The 18066-nt window shown below is 33.9% G+C and overlaps 3 protein-coding genes and 1 pseudogene across 3 annotated transcripts; 3 read left to right on the top strand and 1 right to left on the bottom strand.

Moving 5' to 3' along the window:
* Positions 1-1411: 1411 nt before the first annotated feature.
* On the top strand, positions 1412-5697 carry LOC25499935 (pentatricopeptide repeat-containing protein At5g64320, mitochondrial-like; annotated as a pseudogene).
* Positions 3981-7634, top strand: LOC120576853 (uncharacterized). Its single transcript, XM_039827420.1, has 2 exons — positions 3981-5865; positions 7151-7634. Exons 1-2 carry the CDS (start codon positions 5239-5241, stop codon positions 7160-7162), a joined length of 639 nt encoding a protein of 212 aa, XP_039683354.1. The 5' UTR covers positions 3981-5238; the 3' UTR covers positions 7163-7634.
* A 3276-nt stretch (positions 7635-10910) lies between these two features.
* Positions 10911-11955, top strand: LOC120577187 (uncharacterized). The gene is made up of 2 exons (XM_039828318.1): positions 10911-11034; positions 11376-11955. The coding sequence occupies exon 2, from the start codon at positions 11382-11384 to the stop codon at positions 11790-11792; it is 411 nt and encodes a 136-aa protein (XP_039684252.1). The 5' UTR covers positions 10911-11034; positions 11376-11381; the 3' UTR covers positions 11793-11955.
* A 486-nt stretch (positions 11956-12441) lies between these two features.
* On the bottom strand, positions 12442-14357 carry LOC120577034 (uncharacterized). The gene is made up of 4 exons (XM_039827928.1): positions 14221-14357; positions 13046-13781; positions 12627-12813; positions 12442-12514 (listed from the first exon to the last, which is right to left on the bottom strand). The coding sequence occupies exons 2-4, from the start codon at positions 13761-13763 to the stop codon at positions 12442-12444; spliced, it is 978 nt and encodes a 325-aa protein (XP_039683862.1). The 5' UTR covers positions 13764-13781; positions 14221-14357.
* Positions 14358-18066: the final 3709 nt, after the last annotated feature.

Here is an 18066-nt window from a genome sequence, read left to right as displayed (position 1 = left end):
AAAATTCTTTCTTCTAATAAATGTAATAAACCCACTCTTCATTGTTCCAATACATATAGCTCCACAACTATTTCACTTCAAATATGTACAGTACACTAACCATGTTTATGTTATTCCAAGAAAAGAAAAACACCCAACGTATGAACATGAAAAAGGAAATATCCATGAAACAAGAAATTGTTTTGCACAACAATGAAGGAAAAAAGGTGGAAGGTTCATTGTACAACAATGAAGAAAAAACAGTGGAAGGATCATTGAACTACAATGGAGAAAAAACAGTGGAAAATTCATTGGGTAGCATAGAAGAAGAAATAGTGGAAGACTCTTTGGACAACAATGAAAAAGAAATAGTGGAAGACAATGAGGAAGAAGTCATGACTAAAGACTTTGTCTTAGTACTCATACACGTTAAAGAAAAATGAAGAATAAGAAAACTTTAGTAGTGTAACAAAGGTGACAAAGCTAAATGCACATAAATGAACAAATACAATACCAATATCATTGTTGAACTCTTCGGCCTCTTCATGAGAAAAGATTTCTTCTACATCAAAATTAAGATCTAGCAAAGGTGTAAATTCAACATTTAAATCTATATCACATTTTGAAAATCTACTAATGTTTGATGCCATATTTGATGAGTTATAAAATCTGCAAACTGCCATTTATATACTTCAACAATTGGTGATTTTACTTTTGTTTTGGTGGGAGGGATAAATTTTGATTAAAAAATTTGGAGGGAAATTCAAACCAAAAATTAAGTTGGAGGCAAGGTTTATTTCTTACTCCTTTAAAAATTCAAAAACAAAAGAAGAAAAAAAATGGAAAAAATTGGAGTACGTGATTACCTTTTAAAAATTCAAAAACAAAAAAAAAATTAGAGTAACTTTTGGGCTTCCCATGCTTTTGTCAAAAAAAGGTGAGCCATGCATTTATGCTCAACGGCTGATTGATAAAAGCAATGCATTTGGAGTAACATCTCTATTGAACGTGGAGTACCAAGGAAAAGTTACACTAATGATAGTATTAAGGGTAGAAAGGGAAAACGAGAGCTAGATATGCTCTGTCTTGGTTGTAGCAAATTGGGCAAAAGCGACACATATAAAGTAACAGAGAGAGTTACATTTATTGATTATCTTGATTTGTGTAAAATGTCAAAATGTGAACGGAGGTAGTACTACCTTGAAAATTGCTCACTTGATTGAAAAAAAAATACTCCATCCGGTCCTATTTAAAAGAGACAATTAATTTTTTAGATACGTTAAATAATTTATGTATTTATTTAGATTCTTGAGTAGATACATAAATTATTCAATGTATCTAACAAATCAACTTTCTCCTATAAATAAAATAGAAGCTAGTATCATATAAAATTGCAACTCAATCAAATTTTACACAAAATCAGGGCATAGGAGTTACGATCAAATCAAAAGCAAAATTGATGTTCCTTTTGAGCAACTTTCATAGACAATGCACCTACATTACAAGTTCCATTAAAGGTTGCTGTTGTTATCAAAATGGCGAAGCTGAGAATTCCAGATTTCCTAACACCACTTTGAAATACTCACCACCCACCACCTCCTCCCACCGCCGTATTTCAAACTCATCGCCGGAAATTGTAGTTTGATATCATTGCAGCATTCTTTACTCTGTCAATTATCATCATCACCACCCAATTCATATTTTCTCAATTAGGGATACTTTCCTAACTCAAAAATCTCACCTTCATGTTGAAAACATTCAAATCTTCAATTGGGCTAAGTAGAACTATTCTACTTTGCATAAAAATCCAATCTTTTTCACAATGCACAACAACATCACTTGTAAAAAACAATGGCAAAGAATGGGAAAATTTGTTCAAACCCTATGATCTCAAACACCTTCAAAGATCACTCAATCCAATAACCCCATCACAGCTTTGTAAATTGTTGGAACTCCCTCTTGATTTTCCCACTTCAATGGACTTATTTGAAAAAGCTGGTTTGCAAAGAGGGTATATCCACTCTTTTCATGTTTATTATCTTTTAATTGATAAGCTTGGTCATGTTGGTGAGTTTAAGATGATTGATAAGTTGTTGAAACAAATGAAAGATGAAGGTTGTGTTTTTAAAGAATCACTTTTTATTTTGATTTTGAGGTATTATGGGAAGGCGGGGTTACCGGGTCAAGCAACTAGGCTTTTGTTGGATATGTGGGGTGTTTATTGTTTTGAACCGACGTTTAAATCATATAATGTTGTATTGGAGATTCTTGTTTCTGGAAATTGTCCTAAGGTGGCGCCGAATGTTTTTTATGATATGTTGAGTAGAGGTATTTCGCCGACTGTTCATACGTTTGGTATTGTTATGAAAGCGTTTTGTATGGTTAACGGGTTGATTCGGCGTGTTCGCTTTTAAGGGATATGACAAAGCATGGTTGTGTTCCGAATTCGATTATTTACCAAACATTGATTCACGCGCTTTCTGAAAACAACAGAGTGAATGAAGCGATGAAGTTACTGGAGGAAATGTTTTTGATGGGTTGGGTTGTGAACCGGATGTTCAGACTTTCAATGATGTTATTCATGGACTTTGTAAGGCCGGTCGGATTCATGAGGCAGCGAAGTTGCTTGATCGAATGCTGCTTCATGGTTTCACCACTGATGCTCTAATTTATGGTTGTTTGATGCCCGGTTTGTGTAGGATGGGGCAAGTTGATGAAGCGAGGGTTTTGTTAAGCAAGATTCCTAACCCTAATACTGTGCTTTATAATACATTGATTAATGGATATGTTGCTAGTGGAAGGTTTGAAGAAGCCAAGGATCTTCTGTACCAAAACATGGTAATTGCCGGCTTTGAGCCTGATGCCTTCATGTTTAACATAATGATCGATGGACTTTGCAAGAAGGGGTATTTGGTCTCTGCTCTTGAATTCTTAAATGAGATGGTAGAGAAAGGTTTTGAGCCAAATGTGATCACATACACTATATTGATAAATGGTTTCTGTAAAGATGGAAAGATTCAAGATGCCTTCCAGATGTATGGTGAAATGTCTAGCAAAGGATGTAAACCTGACATTTACACATTCAATTCATTAATATATGGACTATGCAAGAATGATAAGATGGAAGAAGCGTTGGGTTTGTATCATGACACGTTCTTGGAGGGTGTTATTGCTAACACTATAACATACAATACGTTAATTCACGCATTTCTTAGGGGAGATTCGATTCAACAAGCGTATAAGCTTGTTAATGAAATGCTATTTCGAGGGTCTCCCCTTGATAATATTACTTATAATGGCCTTATTAAAGCTCTCTGTAAAACTGGACTATGCAAGAATGATAAGATGGAAGAAACGTTGGGTTTGTATCATGACATGTTCTTGGAGGGTGTTATTGCTAACACTATAACATACAATACGTTAATTCACGCATTTCTTAGGGGAGATTCGATTCAACAAGCGTATAAGCTTGTTAATGAAATGCTATTTCGAGGGTGTCCCCTTGATAATATTACTTATAATGGCCTTATTAAAGCTCTCTGTAAAACTGGGGCAATAGAGAAAGGTTTGGGATTGATTGAGGAAATGTTTGGGAAAGGGATTTTTCCTAGTATTAACTCTTGTAACATTCTGAGCAATTCCTTCTGTAGTATTGGAAAAGTAAATGACGCTCTTCGGTTTCTTCGAGATATGATCCATCGTGGTTTGACACCAGATATAGTCACTTATAACAGCTTGATTAATGGTCTTTGCAAAAATGGTCGTATTCAGGAGGCTTTGAACCTTTTTAACAGGCTACAAACCGAAGGAATGTGCCCTAATGCTGTTACGTATAACACATTGATCAGTAGCTTCTGCTATGAGGATTTGTTTAATGATGCGTGTCTGCTTTTATTCAAAGGTGTTAGTAATGGTTTCATACCTAACGAAATCACTTGGTCAATATTGATAAATTGTTTTGTAAAAAAGTATCAAAGGGAGTAAGACCTTCTTCTATGTTTATTTGGTGGAATGGAGAGCGTTTTCATATTAGAAGGCCAATTTGGTGTTTTATAGCTCCTGCTATAGCAGATTCCATGGAACGTTGAGCTTCTTCTCTCTATGAAGCCAATATCTTCTATCTAGCTCACTTTATGTTAATCCTTGCTTTGAATTGTCTGATAGTATTCTGATTCTGAGCTAATTCCGAATCTCACTTATGATCAATTTACTATTCTCATGGCAAATCAGGACTTTTACTAGCCTCCATAATCCGCCACATTTCATCCAAAGGGTGCATTGCCATATTTGTGTGTAAATTTTTAGCTATCCACCATCCATCATTGATAACACTGGCTTAAACATACATTTATTTTTAAAGCAAGTAAGAGGTAGCCATGCTTCCTTGCAAGATTTCGAACTGTTGACAACATTTCTGATATAGCTGCTACTAGATTTACCATTTCCATGATATGCTTTTTTACTTGGCGTTGGACTGTACATTAGAGCTTATATGTTACAATATTGAACATTAATATCTGACATAGATATTCAATTCGTTTTGAGAGGAAATGCTGAAACATATCATGGAAATGCTGATGTTATCTACTATTTAGGAATACTAGATCAACTTCATTTGTTCACCGAAGTCATTTTGTTTTGAGAGGTTCACAAGTCAGGGTCCATTGGGAGGATACTGGACATTTCTAAGTTCAGAGATCAGGCTATTGAGCGGGCTTGCTTAATTGGCCTTGTAGGCCAACTAGAGGACCCTAAGACTCAGATATCAGGCTGGCAGCTTGTACTTTTCGACAGAGAGAATGATATTCTTCTTCTAGGTGTGTTCCAGGCAGTAAGTTGCCATATACCGGTTGCTATTCGTGCCAAATTTGTAACATATTTATTCATTGTTTCATTGATTGTTGAAGCAAGTCTTCATTAAGATATACTGCATGTCTGCATCCTTATTGAAATTTAATCCTGGGGTGCCGGCGATGAATAATGGACTCAGTAGCTTCAAGTTTCAGACTATTAATTATGCTCATTGGGGATGTAACAGGGATGCTCGGGATGGGAACGAGAATGCGAAGGTATTAGGTTTACGAGCTTGTATAGCTGAGAGGGACAAGGAATTATGTAGATCGAAGGAGCTTTTGGGGAGTGAAAAGAGAAGGGCTGATTCTAAGAGGAAGAGAGTTGCCGAAACATGGAAGTTACTGGAACAATAAAAGAATAAGGGCGCAAATTGCAAAAATTAAAGTGGAGAAGGCTGAGGGGTACATGGTTCAGATTGGTCAATTGGAGAAACAATTTAGCGAAGCAAAACAAAAATTGAAATCTGAGACGTCTGCATTTAAAGTGGTGACCAGAAGGTCTGATTTAAAAAAGCGCTGGTTATTTGCAGCGAAAAGAAAAGCCGGGTTAGGAATGGCAAAAGCTAACAAAAAGTTGGAGGAGGTTGAAAAGCACAAAGCCATTGAAATGGTTAAATTAGAGGAGCAGAAGGCGTTTGCAAAAGATAACTGGAACAAGTTTGTGGAAGAGAAATGTCACGCTGATCAGATGTCTCAGCAGCTAGAAGAAGTTGAGAGGACAGTTGAGGATTTGAAGCGGAAGATGCATGAGCTCTCATCCCTGAGAAATCAAACTGAAATGGCTACTGACATCAGAAAGAAAACTAAAAGTAGTCAATGTTCTAAAGTGAAACATTTGAAAAACAATCTGAACGTTGAAAAGTTAAGAGCAAGGCATAACAAGCTAAAATACAAGTTAGAAGCAAGTCGTTACAGTATTTTACATCACAAATTAGGTTGTCGAAAGATTGGTTTCATTCAGCTTCTACGTCACTTTGATGTACTCGATGAATCCTTTTTGCCTGTTTCAGGAAGTATACAAGACCAAACAAAGGTTGGTTTCACTGATGAATTGTTTTCATTTGTATATAATGTTTTAGTTGTTTTATCTACTTTCTATCCACTCATGTCAAAAGCTTGCACATACACAAACACATATGAGCTAGGATTGTGGATTCTATTTTTGAAATAAGCATCATGATCTTATCTTTAGAAGCCGATGTCTCACTCTGCCATACTTACATGATTAAGGTATAGGACTAGCTATCTATGTCATGTATTAGTGATTGTGAAGTTGGTTGTGTTGTAAATTATTGGACCTTTTGGGTTTATAAACGTCTCAGCAGTAACACTGAAAGGTTATTTTGCCTTGGGAAAATGGTAATCTTAAGAATCTTCTGAAAGCAATGAACAATTACTCCCTCTGGTTCTGGTTTTGAATAGAAGCAACAAAAAATCACGTTTTGTAGTCTCAATTATAAGCAAAATTTAACTTACTCTATCATATCCAATGCTATAATTCCTACAATACCCTTTAATGATACAATATCCTTTAATGAAGTAAAGTTTTATTTTTAAATAATGGAACAATTTCACATGAGGGGCAATATGTGATCTTTGGATCATCTTTACTGAAGATTGATAGTCATTTACAGCTGTGTGATGACCATTTTGTCAAGTGACATACTTGGTATCTAAATGACCGGTTATACAAAAAATCAATAATGTAAAAACTATATTTCTATCATATGATATATCTCCTCAACGATGAGAATTGAGTTAAAATATGCTTGTTCTATGGAATTCTGCTGATAGTACCTTCGTTTCTTTTAGAAACATGACCAACCTTTTTTTGTGAGGCATATGTAGTCCAGTATTACTAGTTGAGCTCGAGTCAGATATACATCATACATATATGGACCATCAATATATTCCTAAGGGTACAGGACCCCTCCAGAAGGACCTGGGAGCCCTCCAGAAAAGGCTAAGGCGCCCTCCAGAAGGGTCCCCGAAGCCTAGGCGCCGCCTTAACGGGCTTCTGGAAGCATCTAGAGCCAGGCTAAAAGACTAAAAACCAGCTCACGTGGGGCTAAAGTCACACTAAGCAAGCCCACAAAAAGGCTATAAATATCCCTCTTGGGATCATTCCCAAGGCATCTCATAAACAGTCTAAACCCTAGATACAATTATTGTACTCACTGCAAGTACAATATATGAACAAGGCAGCAGGCTATAGATACATGTCCACAAAAAATATCATCTGATTTAACACACAATGATGCTTTCACATGCCTTTTTGTTTACGTTATAACAGTATGGTAAATTTTTATAAATTTCAGGATTGGAGTTGATAACGGGGTGGATATGAAGATCAGGGAGTTGAGAAACTGAGACGTAATTTGTTTGCATATTTATGCCGCATATCTTCCAGGAAAGCAGGCTTTCGTCTTCAAATTACCACTGCCAATACACTCTTTGTCCTTCTTCCTCTTGGTCTTGAAACCCTTTTTCATACTAACATCTATATTTCAACATATTCTAAGTCTGTTTTAGACAATGTTGAAACTTTGAGGAAGTGGTTCTTTGGGCTGAGTAAAGATCAACAAATATTGCTTTCGGGTATTTTAAAGCACACCGATGTATGTAACAAGTCAAATTTTTCTGTACTTTCACATTTAAAACAGGGTTCCCGAGTTGATCTCAGAATAAATTTGTAGATCAACAAGTTTCTTGGAAATTAACTGGAGATGATTCAATTGGCTCGAGAGCCTTCAATTTGGCTTACATGCTGCATTTGTGCTTCTTAAATTTGCACATGACTATTTTTTTTTCCTTCTTTTTTATTAACTTGTAAAAACAATTTTGTTATATTTATTGCTCAACTTGTTTGATATATGAATACTTATATTCTTAACTTAAATGGGATAGCTCAAAAACAATTTGTCTACTTCTATATCTGAATTTTAGTTTCCATCAAGCAATTTCCAGACAGTTGCTTGTCTATATTCTTTTGAAAAGGCAAAATTTTGGATGGATGTAAAAATTCTATGACAAAATTTATTTCAGTTTCTAAGGATAACATATTATTAAAAACTAATAAAACCGTGAAAAATGCATAAAAAAATGAAAATGTACGAACAAAGTAAAATTGAGTGTGACCACGTAAGGGAAATCAAGTGTAGAGTTATACTTTTTTTTTTTTTTTTTTGACAAAAGTAAAGTCATATATTTAAATAGACAAAGTTAACCTAAGACAAAAAGAAGAAGAAAAAAAAAGGGGTCATGTGAGCTTCACTTAGATAGTAGTGACATTGCATTACGGTACCTTTTGGTATGGACAAACATACAATTTGTGCACCATGCACAAATTGTGCATTTTCAACCTGAAAGCAAATCTGAACCATTGATTTATTATTATTTTATTCGAATGGTCAGGATTTGTTGGAAAAACTGGAAAGTTGACCTGCTGCCATCAAGTTGTTTTTGTGCAGGCGGGTCCCACGCGTGGATTAAATTTGATTATTTAAATGGTTTTTTTTGGCAATTATTCTATTGGGCTTTATATTGGGCTTAGCAGGATCAGGTGCATAACGCAGGCACGACCGCGCCAACATTAAGCACGACCGGGTCAAATAGAACAAGGGTCGAGCACGACCGTGTCGATGTAGTGCACGACCGTGTGTCGATTTGTATTGGGATTAATGGTATTAGAAAATTCTACAATTTTTCTTAATTCATAATATAAATTAAATATACGATAAATCATATTTATAAATCAAATATACATTAAATAAAAAAAGAATAAAAATTTATTAGAAGTTTTTGTTGTAAACTGAGAAAATTTAGTTAATAATTGGATTTTGTTTTATTGTTTTAATTAGACTTACATAATTAAATTAAAATGACCATTTTAGATAATCCTCGTTTACATAGATTAATTAATTAATAAATATAAAATGTCAAGTTTAGGTTATTTTGGTGACGAGAGTGTGATCAGTCGTTTTGAAATCTTTGAATTAGTTTAGGTCAAATAAACTTGTCATTAGGGTTATAGTTGAAGGCTTGGTTAGTCGATAAAGACTTTGATTAGTCAGTGATCGTTCATCCAATTAGTCTGACTTGAAGATTCTTGAAGTTAAGGCTAGAGTTGTGAGTTTGATCAGTCGTTTTGAAGTCTTTGAAGTAGTTTAGGTGAATGAATCTTGGAATTAGGGTTAGATTTGTCATTAGGGTGATACTTGTAAGCCTGATTAATCGATAAAGTCTTTGATTAGTCGTTGGCCGTTCATGAACGTACTTTGACTCCAATATTCTTTAAGTTAGGGTAAGAGTTGTGAGTTTGATCAGTCGTTTTGAAATCTTAGAAGTAGTCTAGGTCGAAGAATCTTGTCATTAGGGTTAGAGTTACAAGCTTGATCGGACGAACTATCCCCTCATAAAGTAGTCAAGTTAGTAACTAGTTTACTCGGAGGACCTAAACGTGCCTATCACCCGAACAGCAACAAGTACAATCAATCCGACCGTTCAAAATGACCTTCTAAGACCTTAAAGGAGATATAAACTTGAATTTCTCATATCGAGTTTTCGGAGCTAAGTCGATTGGACGAAGTATCGCGTCATAAACTAGTCAACTTAGTAACTAGTTTACTCGGATGACCTAAACGTGCCTATCACCTGAACAGCAACAAGTACAATCAATTCGACCGTTCAAAATGACCTTAAAGGAGATATAAACTTGATATTTCTCATATCGAGTTCCGGGAGCTAAGTCGATTGGACGAAGTATCCCGTCATAAACTAGTCAACTTAGTAACTAGTTTACTCGGAGGACCTAAACGTGCCTATCACCTGAACAGCAACAAGTACAATCAATCCGACCGTTCAAAATGACCTTCTAAGACCTAAAAGGAGATATAAACTTGATATTTCTCATATCGAGTTCCGGGAGCTAAGTCGATTGGACGAAGTATCCCGTCATAAACTAGTCAACTTAGTAACTAGTTTACTTGGAGGAAATAGTTTAAAATGACATCTTGGAAATAGTTTAATCAGTCGTTATGACATCTTGGAAATAGTTTAGGACAAAGAATCATGTCATTAGGTTGAGAGTTGTTAATTTGATTAGTCGGTGAAAAATTTGATTAGTCATTGAACATTCATCCAAGTACTTTGTCTACAAGATCTTTCAGTTATAGTAAGAGTTGTGAATTTGATTAGTTGTTATGACATCTTGGAAGTTGTTTATGTTGAAGAATCTTGTTATTAGGTTGAGAGTTGTAAGCTTGATTAGTCGGTAAAGAGTTTGATTAGTCAGTAAAGATATTGATTAGTCATTGAATGTTCCAAGTACTTTCGCTGCAAGATTATTTCAGTTTGATTAGTTATTCTAACATCTTTGAAGTAGTTTAGATCAAAGAATCTTGTGATTAGAGTTAGATCTGCAAGCTTGTTTTCTCATTGAACGTTCATGCAGGTAGTTTGACTCCAATATTCTTTCAGTTAGGTCAAGAATTTTGAGTTTGATTATTCGTTTTGAAATCTTCGAAGTAGTTTAGGTGGAAGAATATTATAATTAGGGTTTAGGGTTTTTAGTAGATATAGATTTGTAAGGTTAGTTAGTCGATAACAATAGTTTGATTAGTGATTGGACGGTTATCCAAGTACTTTGAATACGTTCATCAAAGTACTTTGATTCCAATATTCTTTAAGTAAGGGTAACAGTTGTGCATTTGACAAGTCGTTTTGAAATCTTTGGATTAGTTTAGTTATAAGAAAATTGTTATCAGGGTTATAGATGTAAGCTTGATTAGTTGTTAGATAGTTTTATTAGTCACAATTTTAATATTTTAAGTAAAAAAATATATTTACATCTATCCAATTTCTATTCAACCAAACATTCTTTATAAACAAACATAGCATATAAACCTTTTTTCCATCAACTACCAAACAAACATTTAATGATCTTATTTCATTCTTTTACATAAATTTCTTTCCATTTATTTCATCAACCTTATACTTTAACAATCCAAACAGATGAGAAGGGTTAGGGTCTATATAAAATACCTCAACCACTTTCCATTTATTTTATTTACGATTTTGCACCAACCACAACCACTACCAGACCTTCTTCTTCAACTTTCCTGACCTTCTTCTTGAAGCTACTCACGCGAGCTTCACCAACTTCTTCTCTTCATCCGAGCTTCAGCAGGTTCTTCTCTTCAACGTAAGTGTACCTTTTAATCACAATTTCTATAGGTTATACAAGTTGTTTTTCAATTTCGATTTGGGTGATTCTTCGATTTCAATTTCACTTTCAATTTCAATTACATAAGTTTACTTTGAATATATGTTGTTGATCTGGTGTCAATTGAATTTTTGCCTTAACCCAAATCTAAACAAAAGGGTAAATTTTCTAAATTGCAGTTTATTTTAATGTGTTGTTTTGTAATGAATATGGCGTTTGATAATGAAGTTCTTTAATTTTAATTATAATACTTATTTCTGAAATTGAATTATTTTTGAGATGGTTTGTTATTCCGATAACTGAAAATGTGATTTTATCAGTGAACCATGAATGGATCAAAGGCCTCATCAAGCAACAAAGGTGGTTGGATTAGATATTCCAAGAAGTTTTGCTTATGTCGAAATGTAGCTGTTATTAAGGTCGCAATGACTGAGGAAAATCGTAATCGGTTGTTTTACCGTTGCAAGCACGAGAAACCAGAAGAAAATTGTGGATTTTTTCTATGGTGTGAACCTATTGGATGTGAAACAGAAACTACACAAAAGGTGGATAGTAGAATGATGGAGATTGATGATGAATTGGATGGTGCACTAGCTGATCAAGCTTTGAAGTTTGATGCTATGAAGAAAGAACTTGAAGGTAAGTTGGCTGAGATGAAAAAAGTAATGGAGGAAGAGATCGACACTGTGAAGAAGGAATTTGGGATGGAGATTTTAAAAATGAGTAAAATCTTATAAGCTCAAGTGCATTTGGCCGACGAGGAAAACAAAGAAAATTTGCTTGAAGTGAAAAAAAATGTGGATCTGGAAATTGCCATTTGTAAGAAGATTGCCATGGAGGAGTTGTTTTTAGTAAAAGAAAGTCTAGATGATGAGGTATCTTTGCTGAAGGAAGAGGTAGGATGGTCCAATAGTTCATTTGGGTGTACCGATACACCCAAATTCATTGGTGTACCATAGAATTTGCCAATTTTGTATTGTACTGAATGAAATAAGTATTTTGTTAATTAATTTTAAAAGGAAGGATTTGTAGTAACACGACTATGCTATGGTTTGAAAAGGTCGTGCTTAAAGTGTGTTATTCCTGGGTTTGAAGTATAATTGATGTTACGCACGACCGTGCTATTAGTTGAAACGGTCGTGCCGTAACTTACTGGAATTTGTTATGTAAATGTCTTTTTAAAAACCCACGCCCGTGCATGTTAAACGCACGGTCGTGTGTATCTATCAGGTAGGGTTTTTTCCTGTATTGCTTACGTGCACGGTCGTGCGTGAATTTGGCACGGTCATGTATTTTCTGGCATTATCCAGTTTCAACAACCATCATTAGTACAAAAAAAACAATGTGTTATGTTAACATGCAAACAAGTTAAAGATCAAATATAATTTACACCATAATTATAATCGGATCATTGTTCATAACATACCCTATGGAAACTTGAAAAGCTCTTAAAGGAGTACTTTCAAAATGCAGCCAAAACAAAGCAATAAAGTTGAATAGGTGTAACTTTATTATCATGGACTTGGGGGGGGGGGGGGGGGGGGGGGGGGGGATATTGGATGTTGAGTTGCCGCATTGTTGCTGCAAGCATATGTTTGACGAGTGCAACCTCCTCATACGTTCTGTCAACCTTCGCCTCCATCCTTTGACGCCAATCATTGTCATCTTTTGAACCCTCCGTTGGTTGTTTATCCTCCCGGTAATCACCCATTTCTTCGTCTTTGGCAGGCCCCTCTTTAGGTACCCGGGAATCTAAATCTATATAAAGCCAATTTTCCGGAATTGTTACGTCAGTTCTCGATGTATATGGCAACAAGATTGAATCTTCATCGAATACCAACAATATAAAATTCATATTGTTCCCATCTAGATCCCTTATCATATGTATCTGTTTACATAAATCAATATCAATGGTATAGTTTCCATCAATTCCTCTTTCTCCCCCCCCCCCCCCCCCCCCCCCCCCCCCCCCCCCCCGCCACTATCTTACCTTTGGGTTGTTCCGCCACATATGTCAGATGGTCTAATAAGTAATAGCCCGTGTTTACAGGACATTTATGAACCATAGCCCATAGAAGGAATAGCTCATCAGACCTCACTGTTGCAGTTTCCGGCCTACCGAAAATGGTGCATGCCATTACTCTATGCAAGTATCGGAAAACTGAGTTTTGTATCATGCTGGCCTTGGCAGTTTTACATTCATAACGTTTTCGGCCAGTTATTTGAAACCAAAACCCATGTTTGTCATATCCTCGGTGCCTGACATCATGGTTACGGGATACATGAATGACCCCCGTGCTTTCAAATCCCATTATGTCACTAAATTCGGTGAGGGACATGTTGTATTCCACGTTGCCCAAACTAAATGAAACAGTGTGGTTTGGGTGTGTGGTATTGTGTGTATCATGATTAAAATTGACTGTACTCAAAAATTCAAATGTACTCGTTTCGAAGGTGAAGTGCGTCTCCCCCACGAAATCTTTCCAGCCAATGTTACTAATTAATGTTGTGACATTGTCGTCTATACCCAATGCCTGTAAAGTTGCTGAATCGGGATACCTATTTGGTACAATGTCTCTGTTCAAAAGCATTTTGTACCTTTCCCTCTCAGATTTGTTTAGAATAAGTCCCCTCTCATTTAGTTTACCCTGTTTCTTCGTTCCGCAAGAAGTGCCGCCAACATGAACACCCTTTCCCTTAGAAGCCATTTTTCAAAATTTCTCTTCCTGTTGAAAACAAAAAAACCGAAATTACTAGTTAAATTCTAAAGGGTAGTAGTAACAATTTTCATGGATTAATTGTACAAATATATTAGTATTAGTAACAACAATTAAAAACCCACTTATATTTTGACTATGGTAAAGGTTATGGGTTCATTTACATACTAACACAAGATTGATAAGCAACCAAAAAAACCAAAATAGTGGTATTTTACATTTCCTAATAGCAATTAAGGAGAAGCCCCTTTTCCATTTAACAAACATGCAGGACAAAGAACACCCAACAAATCAGAAACTAATTCATACTCTTAAGAATAACTATAACAAAAATAAGCCAACAATCATTATGAATATAATAATTTAGCTATTTCAACATTCAATAAATAGCATCCAAATGCATGCATGAAATTAAGTAAAAGAGATAGAAGAAATGGAGGTTAATTACCTTATACTTAGTGTAGATCTGGACAGGTTGAGAATGCTAGTGCTAGTGCTTGGATGAAGAAGAATGAAGTAGAATAACAAGAAGGTTGAGAATAATGAACACGTGAAATTGATTTGGGGGAAAGGTGTGGTTTTGTGTGTTGTTGAGAAATCATTAATGATATAATGATTAGAACATTAATGATTAACAGATTAAATTATTTTGTTATAATTGATTATATTTAATGAGATTAGGTATGATTAAAAATGAACTTAATTAAGTTTAAATATAAAGGATTCTTATTCAATAATTTCATTTATAATGTTAAATGTTATAAATGAAATTAATATTAAAGGAATTTGCTAGAACACACCCAACCGTTTTTATGTGGGAGTATTTTAGCAAGTTATAACTAAAAAGTTACTCCCTCCGTCCCTATATATAAGACCATTTTGCCAAAATCACGGGAATTAAGATAGTGGATATTTGTATTAAGGTTGTTTGTAATCACTATTGTTTTTACAATTTTATCCTTTAAGAAAGAAGGTTAATTTATGTTTTCAACATGTTATTTATTGTTGATTGAAGAAAAAGATGTATAATAAATAGGGGCATGTATGTAAAGAAATAATTAATGTAGTTGGAAATAACAAAGGGGTCTTATAAAAAGGGACAAAAAAAATTCTCAAAAGGATCTTATAATTAGGGACGGAGGAGTAATAAATACACCTTAAGGTGTATGTTGCTATAACACACCTTCTAACAAAAACAAGTGGGTGTGTTCTAGCAAACCCCAATATTAAATGATGCCATAGTAAAAGTTATATACATGTGAAGTTGAAAAATTATCGAACGCGCCCCATGTGGCTAATTGGTAAAGAATGTGTCCTTAGGAGGTGGAGGGTTTGGGTTTGATTCCCACCACCGAAAACCCCTCCTTTTTTTTTGTTATTCTTTTTCGTTTTGACAGGATGTCTCCTTTTGTAAGGATATAGACAGGTGAAGTTGAAAACTTAACGAACGCGCTCCATGTGGCTAATTGGTAACGAATATGTCCTTAGGAGGTGGAGGGGTTGGGTTTGATTCCCACAACCAAAAACCTTTTTTTTATTATTCTTTTTTATTTTCGCAGGAATTCTCATTTTGGGGACCATTGATGTTTGGCACGATCGTGTCATTTTAATGCACGATCGTGTTTAATAACCAGGAGTTATAACGTTTGATTCCAGTGAATATATGCACGATCGTGTCATATGAACGCACGACCGTGCATAAATTTCAGGTCAATGTTTTTTTATTTTTTGTTTTTATCTAAAGTTTTTAATATATATTACCAATGACAATAGGACAACACATGTGGGGTACTGTTTGTTAAAAAATTGGTTGAGTGAGGGACCATCCAATTTATGGAATCTCTGAGATTGAAGTTGAAAGACATATGCATGCCAACATGAAAAGCATTCAAAAAGCAAATGAATGTGAATCTCTGAGATTGAAGTTGAAAGACATATGCATGCCAACATGAAAAGCATTCAAAAAGCAAATGAATGTGCTATCCAATCAATAAAAACCTTTAACCTATATTATAAAGTCATGATTTATTTATGTCATTTTGGAAAATATTAGCACAATATTTCTATAAATAGTTTCAATCACATCCTTTGAGACTTTAGTGGAAGAAAATACTCTAGCCAAAATACTTTCTCTCTAAACTCTATAAGCAGTACTCCCTTTTTTTTGAAAGAAAGAATACTCTCTCAAAAATTTGAACACCTACAAACTCTACAAGGTGTGAATAAGTTTAGTGTGATAGATATGATTTTTTTTCCTTCAAGATTTTTAGTATTTTGATGAAGTGAAACGTATAATGAAAAAAACAAATAAACTTTTAAGAAGACTAATTTTTTTAGGATAGATGTTAGTTTTACATGTTATAATTAATTTTTAGGATAGATGTTAGTTTTAGAGTAGATTTACATGACTAATTTTTTTTTTATTTTAGTAAGAAGACTATATGATTTATAATTTTAGGGTTATTTTTATGAATTTAAGAGTCAATGTATTACGTGCACATCAAGTGTTTGACAAAATGTTTGAATAAGTTTTTTATTGATTGTTTTTTGTTTCTTATTGTGTAGATTTAAAACAATGGCCGGGTGGATCAACGTTCATACGCAATTCAACGGGGGAGAAGCTCAGAGACACAACGATGGTGGAACACGTTTGGTATGCGGATGAAGTTGCTTAGATCAACTTAAGATATCATCAAAAGTTTGATTCCGCCATAAAATCGTCATTAGTTAGGGTAAGGTGCATTCCAACTACAACAATTGTCTTCCTTTAAATGGGGTAATTCAAACTTGTCATTGAAGAGTAGATTTCTAACCACAAAGCTATTAGACAAAAAAATAAAAACAGAAAGAGGTCAATTACTCTTACTCCAACTAATATTTTCAGTTGCATATGTTCAATATTTAAGTCTTTGGTTCAACCACCACGCCACCAGCACCCCCCCCCCCCCCCCAACCAAGTCATTTTTTAGATGTTTTTCTTATGATTTCTAATTTAAAATACACACATTTTTTGTGATTGTAACCATCTTGATAAAATTGTGAAGTTAAGAACATCAAGAACCATATAAAAAGCATCTTAAAAAATTCACCTAAGCCTTAGTCACGCAGAAAAAATGATCGGTTGCTATAAAAGAAAAATGCATGGAGTAGTAATTTTTCTGAGAAATAAGAGATAAGTAGTATTAATCTATTATTCAGAAATATTTATTTACGCTAGAATTAAAAAAAATTAACAGAATTTATGCTAGAATTAATTAATCTATTTTTTTAATGAATTAGTTAATCACAAACAATTTATTTTTGGGTTAATTAAGTTTTTGATCCCTATCAATATCTGCAGTTTTGTTTTTAGTCCCTGTTAAATTAAATTTGTTTAATTATGTTTAAAATTCTAAATTTTTGAAATATTTTTTATATACATGTTCATAACATCGTAAGACACTCTTTTATAAAAAAATTTAGTTTTTTAACATGTAATGAATTAAATATGAATTTTTCTAAAAGCCAAATTTTCAAGATTATATTAATGAAAATTTGGACCTAATAATAAAATTTTAAGTTTTTTTTTTTGCGGAGGAACTTTGTATAATATTCTCAGTAAGTATGTGAAAAATATGTTACAAATTTAAAAGTTTAAGCACAATTAAGGAAATTTTAATTTTACAAGGACTAAAAGTATGTGTTGATCCCTATTAAATTGAAATTTGTTTAATTATACTTAAACTTTTATATTTTTAAATGATTTTTAACAGACATGTTAAGAACATTATAATAATCTCTTTTATAAAAAATTAGAATTTTCTAACATGTAATGAATTAAATATAATTTTTTTAAAACGCGAAAAATTCAAGATAAAACAAACGAAAATTTGGACCTAAAAATAAAATTTTGAGCTAATTTATTGTGGCGGAACCTTTTATAATGTTTTAAACAAGTATGTAAAAAATCGTTAAAAAATTTAAAATTTTAAGCATAATTAAACAAATTTTAATTTAACAGGGACTAGAAACACTAACGGAAAATTTTGTAGGGACTAAAAAGTGTGATTTATTTTTATAGGGATCAAAAACTTAATTAACCCTTTATTTTTTCACAACACAGAAAGAGTGCTTACATTCATGAGTATTCACTACTCACATGAGTAACTATTCTTAGACACCTTTTTCCTTTTGTTCCTCTTCATACCTCCATTATACTCATTTGTGTGTTATTTTGTTTTAAATCTCTCTCTATCTTCTCAATGGGGATGATGGCGACACGAGAGTGTGAGAGATGGTGATAGTGGTTGTTAGA

Source organism: Medicago truncatula, chromosome 7, assembly GCF_003473485.1.
Source record: "Medicago truncatula cultivar Jemalong A17 chromosome 7, MtrunA17r5.0-ANR, whole genome shotgun sequence".
Taxonomy (NCBI): domain Eukaryota; kingdom Viridiplantae; phylum Streptophyta; class Magnoliopsida; order Fabales; family Fabaceae; genus Medicago; species Medicago truncatula.
This window is presented reverse-complemented; position numbering and strand designations above follow the sequence as displayed.

Bases quoted from the DNA above. Each gene is read 5' to 3' on its own strand.
- LOC120576853 (XM_039827420.1), top strand. From the start codon at position 5,239: ATGGTTCAGATTGGTCAATTGGAGAAACAATTTAGCGAAGCAAAACAA.
- LOC120577187 (XM_039828318.1), top strand. From the start codon at position 11,382: ATGAATGGATCAAAGGCCTCATCAAGCAACAAAGGTGGTTGGATTAGA.
- LOC120577034 (XM_039827928.1), bottom strand. From the start codon at position 13,763: ATGGCTTCTAAGGGAAAGGGTGTTCATGTTGGCGGCACTTCTTGCGGA. The intron at 12,814-13,045 runs GTAAGATAGTGG...GGCTTTATATAG, and splicing joins TGTGGCGGAACAACCCAAAG to ATTTAGATTCCCGGGTACCT. The intron at 12,515-12,626 runs GCAACTCAACAT...GCATTTTGAAAG, and splicing joins ATGCTTGCAGCAACAATGCG to TACTCCTTTAAGAGCTTTTC.